Below are 15855 nucleotides of genomic sequence, written 5' to 3'. Positions count from 1 at the left end.
TTGGCCTTGAGCGGAATACACATTAAAGAGACACTGTGTGATATTCGACCACTAGATGTCTGTTTTGTGTAGTTCAACCAAAAACGAGTGCTACAAAGCACAGGAAAGAATAAAAACTACAGAACCTCAAAGTGACCAAACGGCACAATTTCTTTTTATTTTGCCCAACCTTTCTCACGGTTTCTGTTTTGTGGGGGGTTACCCGTAGCAGTAAAATGGCAGACAATCATGTCACCCTGTAGGTGAGCCTCATGTTATGTAAATTTCAAATTTCTCAACTTACTCGTATTTAAAGAAACATTTTTATAATCATGCATTTTCCTTTGTTATTCAAATCAGTGTTGTTTTTTTTAAGTCATTTTTTTTCTTTACCAGTAGGAGGCGCTATACAATACACAATGTTCTTTAGCTTCATGATTTTTTATTTTTTTTTCGGGGAAGGCACACTGGGTACACGGGACATAAGTGGCACCAAATCCAACAATTAACAAATTTATATATATGAACATTTTCGTTGGGTGGGCCAGATTAAAAAGCGTGAAGGGTTGTATGTAGCCCGCAAGCTGTAGTTTGCCCACCCTTGCTGTACATGGATCATGAAGTCTTTCATAAAGGCATTTTAAGTGGCTAAATAAACAAACACTAAATAAATAAAATTAGTACAACAGTTGAACTTCTTTTGATTATGAGCTAATTAAATAGTGGCCAGAGTCACGATGTCTGGTGTGAAAACGATTATTGCGTCGCCACCATCAACTGAGCGTTCCGTTGTTCCCATGCAACGCGTCATCCACTGACAGTGGTTTGCACCCTTTAAGTATGTCATCAGGAAAAAAGCACGAATGGAAAAATCAACTGAATGATGACGGCAAGGGAGTTAAAGTGACAAAAGAAAAAAAGTAATTTGACGACTTGTTTTTCTGTCCTTGGAACATTGATGGCTTCATGGTAGAAGAATGTGGTGAAGCAAAAACAGTAAAGTTGCAATGCCCTGGAAAGTATCAATTTAAAAATCCTCACAACAATGAATGAAAGAATGGATGAGGACAAACCTGAGAAAATATGTGATAATGTATTCTTTATACAAGTATACTCACCTCTCAATGTGTTTGAAGATAAAAAAAAACTGTTTTGATTGATATAATTGTAATGTAGATAATAATAAACTATTTCAAACAAAACAACACTTCGATGGCAGATAATCAAACTCCATTTTCATATTTTGCAATAATTTCCTTCAATCTCTGTTTTCTAACTTTCCTTCCCCTTGTCACCAACTTTCTTGGTACCCATTATAATGGTCCAACAAGGCAATAAAACACACTAAATCACAAGAAAATGAGATGTGGTCCCGCTCAAACACAATCAGGACGGCGCCAATTGACTGAACAGGAATGGAAGATCGGGGTTATTTTTTGAGCCCCAAAAATAAAATAGCCAAATTGGTCTCTTTCCCGTATGCATAAAGCCTAGTGTAGAGAACGACGTGAATTAAAATATTACGGGGAAAAAGCTCAATGCTTCTCTGCCTACATTATTTGAAATGTACCCAAAGTCATTCTATTTTGTGCCACTTAGTTGTCAACATTGAATTTACACATTAACGTGAGAGGATTGAAAAAGAAGGGAAAAGAAAGATAGAAAACTTTGCAGTGCCGCAAACACTGAACTTGCTTCTACCGTATACTGCATTGTTTAGCTCCTTCTAGTGGTAAAAAATATAATCTATTTTAAAATATATATTGATTTAAATAATAAGCAAAAAATATATACTACGACATAAATGCTCATAGGCCGAGAAATCTGTATTTATTTTACATAACAGGAGGTTTACCTAGAGTAAGCTGGCATACTTGTTCGCCATCTTGCTGCTAAGGGTGTCTCAAGAAAACAATATCTTGCAAAAGGCTAGCAGCAAAAATCAGAATAAAACTGGTGTGGTTTGGTCACTTTGAGTCTCCATAGTTTGTACTCTTCCTTGTGCTTTTGAGCACTAGTTTTTGGTTGCACTACACAATACAGCAACATCTACTGTTCAAACAATGCACATAGTCCCCATAAAACATCCATAAAAGTAATATAGTAAGCATACATTTGATTTCTTCCGTAAATGAAGTCCGAAGATCAGAAATAAAAAACACTGGATCAAAGAAATTGGGGCCTAAAACATCAGAAAAATGAAGTCTGAACTTAATCACGTAAACTGGTTGCCTGCCAGTGGTTTGTTAATTGCAGACATGGGACCAAGTCACACATGTGCAAGTCTCAAGTAAGTCTCAAGTCTTCACCTTCAAGTCCCAAGTAAGTCCCAAGTATTTTTTTCTTGGGCAAGTCAAGTCACAAGTCAAGTCCCGAGTCTTAGATTGCCAAGTCCAAGTCAAGTCACAAGTCATAAAAACAGCGACTCGAGTCGACTCGAGTCCAAGTCACTAAGTCTCAAGTCCCCATGTCTGGTTAATTGAAATGTACTTTATGAAATACTAATGTGCACCATACTAGTGGTCAACACTAAAATGATACTTTTTAAAGACCAAACACAATGTAGACAAAAATAGTTTTGAATATTTGTGGAAGACTGAAAACGTAACCTGCTTTTTACTGCGTATTTTAAAGCATGGGTCGGCAAACATTTTGACTCACAGGCTGCATTGGTTTAAAATATTTTTCACGGGGGCCAGGCTGGAGGAAAAAAATAGCTTATTGATGGATGTAATTTTAGCCAATCCGTTTTTTTCCAGTTTACATTTACAGACGCTGCCCAACTTACAAACAAGGTTCCGGACGATCGTTCGTAAGTTGAATTTGTTCGTAAGTTGTTTCAGTAATATATTTTGTATGTTTAAGGTTCATATAAGTATGTTTAAGGCTTGTATAAGTAACCTGTATTGTTTTGTTCTAAAAATTATCATTTCATAATATAATATGCTCTATAAATATAAAGTTAAGTGTAACTTACTTTTAGAAGATGAGCTTCAAAAGTTAGGCGACTTCCCCCTCTGTGGCAGAAAGTGGCCGAAAAAAGCGATCCAACCATTTTTTTCAACCGCATCAAGCTTCCTTATTCCACTTTCAATCAAAAGAAACAGCCCGCCTCTTCTTCCCACTTTACACCAATCAAATTGAATGGCTGCACAAGATATTAAACAATAAAAATGTCAAAGTTCTTAGCGCGCTGGAGATACAGTATAGAATGTTTACGCACGAACTAGGAAGTAGAAGCCGGATTTCTTCTTCTTCTTCGGGGTGGATGCTGGGTGACCTCTCACAGCGCCACCACACGCCGGCGGAACGAAGGACTCCAGTCAATGTCCTGTACTGGGAAAAAGGTGCAAACAATACAAAATCTAATTTACAGCAATGTCCGGATATTTTTCAACAACCCGAATTTTTTTTTTCGTATCTATCTTGACTTGAAAAGCGCTATATAAATGCAGATCATTTCATTTAGTTTGGTGAACCCGACTTTTAAGGGACAGTATATATTTTTTGATCTACTAGATGCTGCTGTATTGCCGTGCACCAAAAATTAGTGTTAAAAACCTCAAGGAGTAATACAAACTACGGACACTTTTAATTCTATCTTTTTGCGATTGGCACGTTTTTTTTTCTTTCTGGTACTCGTAGCTGTAGCAGCAAGATGGCAAACGATTATGTCAGCTCCCTATTGGTGAAGTTTGTGTAATTCAAAATACATGCAAATTTCTTGATCTGATCTTTTTTGATATGATACTTCTTCATTCATTTTTGCATGTATTTTCAAATCAATATAATTTAAATGAAGTTTTCCTTACTACTAGGAGGTGCTGAATAATACACACTGCCCTTTTAAAATACACAATGATAATGGAAAAATTCAGTGAATTTTATAGTTTTTTCTTCCGTAAATGAAGTACTCGCAACAACAACAAAAAACACAGCCGATGCGAAAGTGTGCAATGACGTCACTTCTCCATCCAGGAATGGGAAAACTGAAGTGAGGAAGGCGTCAGCCGCCGCCGCAGGTTTCCTGCTCGTGTTCCTCTTCTGGCTCTTGGGGGCCCAGCCTGAATTTTCAGGCTCGCTCACAAACGCTCCTCAAAAGGAACTCGCCGGCCCAAGTCCACGTAGGCAAACCTGAGTTTTGGGTTAGCCGCGATGTTTTAAGAACGATTTCTTGGCCCAGGGTGTGTTTGTGTTGTTTTAGTTTTAAGGCTCCCGGTCTGGCAAACCCGCTTGATGACATCATGACTAATGAGTGAGGATCGTATGCTGCGGAGCGTGATTATAGGGGAACATCTGGAGTTGCGTTTAATGTTAAGTTGGGATTATGTTTGAGCTGCCTGAGTGATACAGACAGACGTGGCAAAAGTACTCACATAAAGATCACACTTGTTTTTTTTTTTTAAAACGTGGACATTTGTAATTGCATGCGACTATAAAAAGTGCATGTTTGTGACATAAGTCACTGACATCAGTGCTAAACTAGCATTAGCTTCGTAAACAAGCTGACACAGGTCAAGGCTACTTACTAGATTGCTAGCACAATATAGCTGGTTATCTCTCAAATGTTGCTAAATAGTTAAAGGGGGCAGTGTCTAATAATTTCTCCAAAAGATGTCGCTGTATTGTGTAGTGCAGGGGTTTCTATCATGGTGCCCACGGACACCTTGATGCCCCCTAAGGACAGCTAAGGTGGCAGACATGTTCTGAAATACCTCACTAGTGCAGGGTTATTGGGATTTTCTAGTACAGACGCTCCCCTACTTGCAACCATTCGACTTACATAAAACGGTACATACGAACATCTTTTTCGGGATGTCGAAAACAACAGCGAAAGTATTAAAGGGATACCGTTTGATGTTTTACCACTAAATGTTGCTGTATTGTGTAGTGCAACTGAGAACAGACATTGCTGTAAGTTAGATTTTTTTTTATTGTGTGCACCTTTTTTTACACAACATTACTGTAGTGCTTATTTCCGCCGCTACCGGTGTGTGGCGCTCTGAGAGGTCACCCAGGATCCACCCGGAAGTAAAAAATAATTCCGCTTACTCTCTAGTTCGTATGTAAACTTTGACGTTTTTATTGTTTAATATCTCGTCAATCCATTCAATATAGCTGGTGTAAAGAAGAGGCGAGCTGTTTCTTTTGAAATGAAAGTAGAATAGGAAAGCTTGATGCGGTTGAGAAAATGGCCGGAACGCTTTTTTTCCAGCCACTTTTTACCATGGAGGAGGACCTCTCGATGAACATCTTCCAAAAGTAAGTTACACTTTATTTGTATTTATAGAGCGTATTATTTTATGAAATGTTTATTTTTTTCGTCCACAACAATACTGTTTACTTATACAAGCCCTAAACATTCTTATATAAACCTTAAACATAAAAATTATAGCATTGAAGCAACTTACGAACAATTTCAACTTACGAACGATCTCGTTCGTAAGTCGGGTAGCGTCTGTAAAATTATATTCTTAGCGGTTGACCGAGTCTATTCCATTAATCAACGTGGTAATACGTTTCAGAGTAACAATATAAATATAAAGTTTTAAATAGTTTTTTTTATATATATAAACTCGTATCTAAGTATTAAAACTTAAAATCTGCTTAAGAGATTGGAGGCCCCTTATGTAGAGCAACCAAAAACACGTGCGAATAAGCACAAGGAAGATTACAAACTATGAAGACTCTATGACCTATCCACATTTCTCATTTTTCTCAAATCTTATTTGTAGTATCTTAAAGGAACAATGGTTAATATTTGATCATTATTGTCGCTGTAGTCTAATGTTCTACAAAAAGGAAGAATAGAAACTATAGAGACTCAGTGACCAAACGCACAGATTTTTTCCCGCAATATTTTTGATCCTTGGGAATATCCGTAGCAGCAAGATTGCATATAATCATGTCAGTTCCCTCTAAGTGAGCCTCGTGTTATGTGAAATAAACCCAATTTCCTCTACCGATGAGTAATATAAATGGCTCATGTATTTTTGATAATCAATTAAATCAACATTTTTCTATAAGGAATAAACTTTTTAACACTTGTAAGTGCTAAATAATACACAATTTTCCCTTAACATTCCTGAAAATAACTACGAGATAAACTTAAAATTACTTTCATTTTTCTGAACTGATATGGAATTTTCGCCATCCACTTTTTCTTTAGCGACTGTGTATACTCTCATATAAGCCAAATTTAGAACTATAAAATGCAATCCTGGTTGGTTTATGCTCGTAAAACAAATAAACACAAGGAGACATAAGACAAGAATTTCCGCTCAATGGCTCAAACTATCCTCATTCCCACCCTGCTCGATCCTCCATTCCTCTTCAGTAAATCGGCGCCGTCCTGATTGTGTTTGAGAGGGACCACATCTCATTTTCTTGTGATTTAGTGTGTTATTTGTCTTATTTGCCCATTATAATTGTTCCAAGAAAGTTAGTGGTAAGGGCAGGTAAAGGTGGAAAACCGCAACGATTGAAGGAAATGATTGCAAAATATGAAAATTGTGTTAGATTGTCTGCCGTTGAAGAGCTCGAAATAGTTTATCTTTATAACCAGTATATTCATCTTTATTTTTAACAAATTTATTGTCAATAATTATTGTTTTTGAGGGACCTTAATATCTTTGCTCCGAATTTCTTTCAGTATGTGGCTACTCTAAAACCGTTTCAGGCGTTCTGCTCATATTTCTAAGGGATTGGCAGGGCACCTGTATAATGCTGCAGGGGTAAACCAGTGAAAGCTGTCAGGCCCTGCTGTTGAACAGAAGAGTGTGTTGTGTCACCCTGACCGGAGTGACACGGCTGCTTTCTTGCGTCCCGTTTCATCTGGAGGGACGAAAGCATGACCAACTTGGGTGCCGAGGTGCTTAACTTGTTTGGGCTTTTGGGTTGGCCATGGTCCAAAATGTTTGTGTGTTTTTTGCTACTTTTCCCTTTTTTTAAAAAAAAAAAAAGTTCTTTATTTTTGTATGTGTTTGTCTTGCTGTCGGTCACCCCTCTCGAGGGATATGACCAGGCTAGATAGATAGCTTATATGCGATGTAGGTTTATGCGAGAATATCTAGTGGCTAAAAATCACAATGAAATATTGCAGCAGATATTTAAACTCATTTGAGTGATCTTACGCTGTATTTCTACAAGTATTTGGCGATATTATAGCTACATAATTTAAGTTTGTTTTTTTTTTTAATCGAAAAAAACAACAGAAATGCTTACTGGGTCAGTTCATTTTACATACATTGACACATTCTTTCTAAAGGACTTTCAAAATTGTCTGTCCTCAACACAAAATGTTCCTTTCATTCTAGTAAACTGTGTTTGTTATAAAGTGCAATAAAATCGGCACAAAGCACATTTAATGTAAAAAGTAAAATCATTGCATGTAACATTTTTTTCCCTCCCCTGAATTTTTCTTAATTTCACCTCTGTTGCATGCTCTGTATAGTTTCAGATTAACTTTACACTCTTTGCTGGCAAAAAATCTCAATAAATTTTGAGTTAACTCTTATTTTTTAGGATGAAAAAACTCCCTAAGCAACCTCTCAAATATTGGGACAAAACTGTTCTCTGACCCGCTTGCTCAAAGTCTTCCCAGAAAAGCTGCATATTTTCCAACACTTTCGCTTCCTGTTGCACTGACCGGGTGTCCCGACACGTTTTTAGCCTTTTTCCTCATGTTGTATATATATATATATATATATATATATATATATATATATAGATATTTTTTTTTTTTGGGGGGGGGGGGGGGGGGGGGGGGGGGGATGTTTCCCGGTCAATGCCCATTGAAGCTTCAAGGACAGAAATCGCACGTTTAGCATGAATAGTGTGTGGTGTTCTGTAATAACATATCATTTTGAAACTTTTTAGGTGTTGGCAAACAAAATCCTACATTGAGTGATGCTGTGAATGACTGCCCTTACTGAAGTTTATTTATAAACATATGTGGAATTAAAAAGGGGGAGTCACGTGACTCGAATTAAGTTGCTAAATTGAGGATTTGCTACTTGTTTGGAAAACTTGATATTCTTTTGAATTTCTTGACTTGACATATCTAACAAAAAAAATCAACATTGTTGGAGAAGTGCTGCCTTTGTTTTGATTTGACAGAAAATATTTAAGGGGTGCTTTTTAATCCACCCAACTAGCCTTTAATAATATTGTCCTTAATTTCGTCTTCTTTGAATTAGAACACATTTTGTATTGTGGAAACTAGAATTCATCCATGCACGGTTAAAATTGTTAAAATTTACAATTTTGAGAATTATTTTCATTAAAAAAAACGTACTATTTTCAACTGTGGTATTTTATCTTGTAAGTTTAATTTGTTGTGCATTTGACATGTTACGATGTCATCAAATATCGTATTCTAATTTACGGTTTATTCCAAGAATTAATTGAAATTTTTAAGAAGTAGTTTAAGTAAAATAAGATTTTTTTTTTATGAATGAGTATTCCAAATAATATTTTAAATATATTTTAAAGTTTTACATTTTATAATTTTTGTGTATGAAATACTTAATTTTATTACTTGTGGACTTATTTTCAGTAAAATATATGGCATGGTGAGTGACTAGTTAGCACGTCTACCTCATAGATCAGGAGTTTGCCATTTATTAGTGGGTTTTTTTACGGGTACTTTAGGAGCTTCCCACAATTGCCCAGACTAAATTATCCTTAGGAATGAGTTAATGGTTGTCTGTCTCTTTGTGCTAAGGAATTGGCTGGTACCCAGTCCAGGTTGTCTCTTGCCCACCGCTTTAAGTCAGCTGGGATTGGCTCCAGCACCCTTGTGACTCTCGTGAGAATTATCGGCTGGAAAATGAATTTATGAATAATGAAAATGTTAAAAATGTGAATAATTTTATTTTGAAAAATCTGGCATACATGGTGTTTAAAAAAACTTGAAATCCTTTGAGATGTAAATATCCAGAAAAGTACATAGTTTGGGCAAATTAAATTGAAGAGTTTACTGTTGAAGATATTGAAATTATTTTTTTCCAATCTGAATGAGAAATTCAAAAGCATGTGGATTATGTGAACTATTTCATAAATGTTCAATATGTGCACCGCCTGAGACGAAGCATACGTCTAGTCAGTAATCCAGTTCTGTCAAACAGGCTGAAGCAGATTACTATTTTTTTTCATTTTTTTTATGTACAGATTGCGTGCTCGCGAGCAAGTCATAAATATTCAAAGGGTATCACATTTTTGAAACACCCCTGTATTCAGAAAGGGGCCACCAATGTGGTGCCTACCAGGAAGCCCCCTAAAAGCACCTTGGTACTCCAGACAGCTTTAGAAAATAACTTACCACTGATGAGTCATGGCAATTTCCTTGTAAATTTGATTTCTAACCGACATGATGTTTAAGTGGTAGACTTCTAATAATTATAAAGAAATGGGAGCCCTTTGGGTCAATGAGAAACGGAATGTAGAGACACTATATGATGAAAACCCACACAACACACTGTAAACACCCCAAAACACCCAGAACAATTTGATTGGGTGAGCGGTAGGAATGGGCGGGGGTATACAGACAGTGCACACCCTCTTTCTCCCCTTTGCCCAGTAAGATGCACAGATGGTGAATACATTGTTATCCACATTTGCAGTATTTTGAGACATTTTTACTCGAAACGATTATTTAGGACAAAAAATATAAAATAAGCCTCAATACTACTAACTGTGGCAGGTAGACACATTTTAAACTGTATATTTTTATTGCATTGGGACACAGGCGCTTGCGTTATTATTTCATAGATTTCATCAAATCAGCGGACGTCAAACAGTAAAATAAAATGTGCTAAAGAATTAGCTTTAGTCTGGAGAGCGGGTTTGGTGGTTTTGTTGAATTTTTTTCTTAAAATACATAGTGTGATTCCTTAAAAAATCCAAATATTTTTACTTGTATGGGTCAGAATGGTATATATATTTTATGTAGTGTTTGCCGATAGAAACACGTTCAAAAATCAAAAGTTGTGTCTACCTTGATCTTAGTACAGATACTAAATGCAAAGTGCGAGGATTCACTCTGCGATTGGGCAAGATTTGCACAATTTGACTCGACTTGTTCAAAATTTGCGCGAGACCTCAGGTGACTTGTTTTGATTTTCAGTCAGAGTAACTTGAGACTTTTCTCCGTCTCCTCTCTGCCTGTGTCAAAATGTCTTGCCTGTTTCCCTCCAACCCGACTTCCCCGCATAACCCGAACGGGAGCGGCCCGACCCACAGATTTAGAGCCCAGCATTATCCGGCGCTCCCAACAAAAGCTCCTTGCCCGCTATTTTTAGCCTGCTGCTACTCACAAATTGATGTTTCAATACACGCAAATGAGAGGCCTTCAATCATACACCGACCCAGCCCCATGAAAGCGTTTTTGCGTTAACACAGGCCGGAGGGATTTACTCTGGGTTTAAAAGCTGTGATCTTTTGTACCCTTGCGTCATCACACACTACTAGGTAGTACCCAAGTCTACATACAATTTTCCATTAAGTATGCACAAGACCATTATTTGAATATTTTGTGTTGGAAGAGGGAGTCTTGGAGTCATACTATCCATAAAGAATATTTGAATTCCCGACACCAGTTTCATGTTTGATCGTTTTTTTAAACATTATTTTCATTATCACGTTGCCTGAATCTACTCATTTGTGGTCAATAATCAGGAATTAATACAAGTTATTCATATTGTGTATTTTGTAGTGCCTCAGAGTGGGAAAAAAAGCTTCATTAATTAAGAAAAACAATGTTGATTTGTATAATAAGCAACTATCATAAATGTGCAGTTGTTTAAATACGTTTGAATTGAGCAATTTATATTTATTTTACATGAGGGCGCTAGTGAGAGCTGACATGATGGTCTGCTTTTTACTGCTACGGGTACCCCCCCAAAAAAACTTTGGAAAGGCTACGTGGAAAAATAAGAAGTTCATGTAAGTCTCTGTAGTTTGTATTCTCCCTTGTCCTTTGCAGTACCTGTTCTCAGTTGCACTACACAATACAGCAACATTTAGTGGTAAAACATCAAACGGTATCCCTTTAATACTTTCGCTGTTGTTTTGTATTTTACTGTTTCGTAAACTGTTTTTTAAGCTTTACGACATTTTTCAATCTTGTTTTACTAGGAAAATAACGAAAATAATAATTCAAAGTATGCAGAAGACATTTGCTTGTAAAACATTTTTTTATTACGTTCCAAGTTTTCTGTTTCGTAAAACAGGCAATTCATCTGAAAGAAAATAATTATGAAAACAACAAAATTATGTGCAATATGTATTTGATCCTTTTTTTAGTTGGCAGTGCAATCTTAAACAGCTCCCTGGCACAATAAAATATATCAAATATATTTCCCCTCCTGAGCAGATAATTAGCATATATATATATATATATATATATATATATATATAAAAAATAAAGTAAAACTGCTGCCACCTACTCGGCTACTCTTTAGGCGTAAGCAAATATACTGGCAACGGCTTGTGATAAGTATATTCTTCTCTTAATGTTGGACACCTGTAAAGGAAATTGCATAGGATGCCCGTTTGTTGTTTTTGACTATTATGCACAATTTGAAATCAGTGTCACTATCGGCCAATTATGTTGCTGTCCTATGTTTTCTTTACCCTTTAGTAACCTAGGATATTTAATTAAATGAAAGGGCCCAAGGAAGGATTTTGAGCACAGGTTGTAATTTCTTATCTGAGGTTTGGGTCCTCTCTTGGTCTCCTTGCAAGGTCAAAATTCTCTAAAGTCTTCCCTCCTTATTCAAAGTGTCGACAGAACTATAAATTTATCTGCATGCTTTTTTTTGCAATGATTGGGCACAACAAACTACAGACGCTGCCCTACTTACGAACGAGGTTCTGGACGATCGATCGTAAGTTGAATTTGTTCATAAGTTGCTCCAGTGCTATATTTTGTATGGAATGTACGGTTGGGGTTTATATAAGTATGTTTAAGGCTTGTATAAGTAACCTGTATTGTTTTGAAACTGAAAAATAAAGGTTTAATAAAATAATATGCTCTATAACGTTAAAAGCAGGCTGAATGATGAAGCATAGTACTGAAAAACAAAGCTACACATTAGGCGTTGACATTCTGTGGTCTGTGAAGCCCTTTGAGACTCCTTGTGATTAAGGGCTATACAAATAAACATGACTTGACTATAAAGATAAATAAAGTTAAGTTTAACTTACTTTTGGAAGAGTTAAGTGAATTCCTCCTCCGTGGTAAAAAGTGGAAGATAGAAAAGCGATCCAACCATTTTCTCAACCGCATCAAGCTTTACTAGCCCACTTTCATTTCAAAAGATACGGCTCGCCTCCTCTTTACACTTTACACCAACCATATTGAATGGATGCACAAGATATTAATAAAATGTCAAAATTCTTGGCGTGCTAGAGATACAGTGCAGTGTGTTTACGTTGCACATGACCTAGGAAAGAGTTCTTCTTTGGGTGGATGCTGGGTGACCTATCACAGTGCCACCACATGCCAGTAGCGGTGGAAAGAAGCACTCCAGTAATGTCCTGTACTCTGAAAAAGGTGCACACAATACAAAATCTAACTTACAGCAATGTCTGGGTATTTTCTGACATCCTGAAAAAATGTTAGTATGTACTGTTCTTCGTAACTCGAATGTTCGTAAGTAGGGGAGCGTCTGTAGTTGAGAAACACAGTTTAAAAGCACGGAAGATTGACAAGAGTATGGGGAAGCCTGATCTAAATGTAGTACTTGATTTCGGTACTACCTAGCAGTATATTTGGCTTCGTGAACCAAGCATAACCTCTGCAATTGTGACGAGAGTTTCATTCAGCTGAAAGAAACACAACAACGCTCCAGGTGACTGCCCTAGCGTCCTTTTGTACCCGATCACAAAGATCCTGACGCCACACCCTGCACACACCTGCCACTGCCTGCTTTGTCCACATAAACGGAGGGAGGTTTGCCTGCCTGCCATGCACGCAACGTGTTCGCTATGTTACCGTGTTTACCTGAAACTGGGAGTTCTTTTGATACTCTGCGTGCTGCGTGCCACTTTCAGAGTGTCTCGTTGCACTTTGCATCCTTCCCGTTCTCTGAGAGCGGCAATCTTCGAAGGTGTGTGCACGTGAATGTGTGTGAGATTTTCCTGTGTTTTTGAAAGACGTACTCGCATAAACTATTTGCAGAGGTGGTAGGAAGTGGCATATTGCTAGTAGCTCTAAAAGCCATTTTTAATCAGAATACCGAGATGAATCAAAAAAATGTGTTTAGCTCATATATTTAAAAAAAAACAAAACAAATAAACCAAATATTTGTTTTGTGATCAAAAAATGGAAACAATGGAAAATTACATAACAGTTGAGAAAAAAAACGGCATTTTAAATCTCAATAAAAATGCATGTTGGCCTTTTGAATTTTATAATTTTATCTTAAAAGAAATATAGCTTTAAAAGAGTAAGATAATTCTTAAAATAATTCACCATCTGCTTTTTGATAATTATACTCCTTTTTTTTAAATTTTGATTAAAATATATTCGTATTAAGAATAGTAAAATAAGTAAATATGTACGTTATAGAGTAATTTTGCTGTGATCAGATAATTTTGTTCAGTTGAAAGTGTTTTTTCTTATAAAAATAGTGATAAATATTTAATAGTTTCAAAAAATAAACACAATTCTTTGGGTTTTTACATAATGATGATAATATAGTGCAAATATAGTGAAATAGTCAAACGACTTCATTTAAAGGATCGGTGGAAGTCTATCATATAACCGTGTATTTTTTATAATACTTGTTGGTCAAGAAATGTATTTCATTTGGCTCACCTATTGGGACATGATGCTGACATGATGGTCTGCCATCTTGCTGCCAAGAGTAACCCCAGAAAACAAAAGCCTTGAAAAAGGTTGGAATAAAAAGAAAAGCAAAATTGTGCAGTTTGATCATTATGAATTTCTGTAGTTTGTAATCATCCTTGTGCTTTGGGGCACTCTCTTTTGGTTGCACTACACAAGACAGTGACATCTAGGGATCAGATATTACAAAGTGTCCTTTAATATTCCCACACAATGAGTGCTATTTTTCCTCACCTGATGTTGATGCTGTGGCACACTTTTCTAATGTGTGTGTAACAGGTGAGAGTGCGATGAAGAGGGCGTTTTCAGCGTGAGAAGGCCATGGGCTGCACCTCGGCCAAGCAGGTGTCGGCTGTGCCCAATGATGACGACGCCCGAGGCAAAAACTACAGCAACGGGGACCTCTACTCTGGTCAGTCTGCAACTTTCACTTTTTTATCCCCAGCGCAGGGTTCGTACAAGAACTTTCAATCCCTGAAGGTGCTTGAATCTTAATGTTGTTATTTTTAAGGTCAGGAAAATGCTTGCATTTTGGGTGAAGTGCTTGGAAATGCTTGAAATTCTTGCCATTGCCATGTTTCTTGACAGTCTGACTCTCTCTGGTGGCTTGTCATGTGAAGCGTTACCGCCCTCTACCAATTGATTCCAAGAGAAGAGCTCTGTTTAGAAAACCTGCTCTTTTGGCTTGGCTCACTTGGTCGGCTCTATTGGCTCCAAAACGGCTCTTCAGAATTTTTTAATGATATTTTATCAACAATAATAAAATGTTAGGCACCAAATCATTTAGAATTAGTCATTTCATGTAAAATGTAAATTAAAAAAAATTGTAAAATAAAAATCCAATGTTAACTTTTTACACACTGAACAGATTTAAAATGAAACAACACAAAATTCCTAAAAATGCGAAACATTAAAATATAAATTAAAGACCTTAAAACGGTGCAGTATATGAATGATAAAATGCAAAGAAATTAACTATTTACAACTCTTTTCAAGCCAATTTAGACACAGATCATCTGAAAAACAAACAGATCAAATAAAATGAGTAAAAGAAAAAAGAACCGAAAGAAAGATTTAATGCACTCTGCTTCGGAGCAATCAATATCATTAAAAGTAGTCCAAATTTGGCTCATGTTTTTGCTTTTTAGACATACAGTACTTTCTTTTTTTTTGTTTTCCATATAGAACTCAATTATTACCGAATACCTTTAAACCCCTTCCCGTGTTTGTCAACAAGTGTGATGTATTGATCCCGCACGTGCATTGATGAGGCAGAATTCATCTCAGTTTATAGCAGCCCATTGACACAAAAAGATTGAAGATCATAGATAGGAACATTTCCAAATAGCACAAAGAATGTGCTAGCAGCAAGATAGCGACTTTCTTTTTTTGTTGACTGATGACTAAAATAAACGTTTTGTGTTATTTCTTTTGTTAGTGCTGGATTTCTTCCTTTAAAGGTATTGGAAATTTTAAAAAATTCACCTTGGAAATGCCTGAAAAGTTCTTGAATTTGGCCATGAAAAAGGTGTAGGAACCCTGCTCGCAACGCCCTTGTGACGAAATATTTAACCAACTCCACTTCCTGTCCTCAATCCATCCGATTCGACCCAGTGGCCCTTGTGTGCTCTCGACATACTCTTGTGCCAGTGGCTCCTACTCAACGCATGTGACCACAAGTGTCAAGTCCACTGGTTTTTGTCTTTGTGTAGTTCACTGGTGACACTGGGGACCGTTGAGTTCACCAAACAGTAATTGAGTGCTTTACTGCAGGTTAATCCCCAGATGGCATGCAAATACACCCCTGGCGCTTGCAAGACAGGCCCTGATTGGAATTAAAAATTTGTGTGAGGACAATATTGTCACACTGCTTAAGTGTTGTGGCACCCATCCATCCATTATCTGCACCTCTTTCCCTCAGTAGGGTCGCGGGGTTGCTGGAGCCCATCCAGGCTATCTTCGGGCAGTGAGCAGGGGACACGCTTAACTGGTTGCCAGCCAATCGCAGGGCACACAGAGACTGA

General features: G+C 37.0%; 1 protein-coding gene across 2 annotated transcripts in view; it reads left to right on the top strand.

Moving 5' to 3' along the window:
• The window catches only part of LOC148354883 (uncharacterized protein C1orf21 homolog), a 44652-nt gene that overhangs the window by 13035 nt on the left and 15762 nt on the right, over positions 1–15855 (top strand). For both annotated transcript variants that reach the window (XM_088349780.1, XM_088349781.1), the window contains one exon: positions 14111–14243. In XM_088349780.1, coding sequence (XP_088205906.1) covers positions 14153–14243 — 91 coding nt within the window. In that variant the 5' untranslated portion in view covers positions 14111–14152. Of the gene's footprint in view, positions 1–14110; positions 14244–15855 lie in introns of those variants that run through there.

The sequence above is a fragment of the Urocampus carinirostris genome, chromosome 12, assembly GCF_059441175.1.
Source record: "Urocampus carinirostris isolate Australia breed hairy pipefish chromosome 12, RoL_Ucar_1.0, whole genome shotgun sequence".
NCBI classification, from domain to species: domain Eukaryota; kingdom Metazoa; phylum Chordata; class Actinopteri; order Syngnathiformes; family Syngnathidae; genus Urocampus; species Urocampus carinirostris.
Note: the sequence above shows the minus strand (reverse complement) of the source record. Positions and strands in the feature narration are given on the sequence as shown.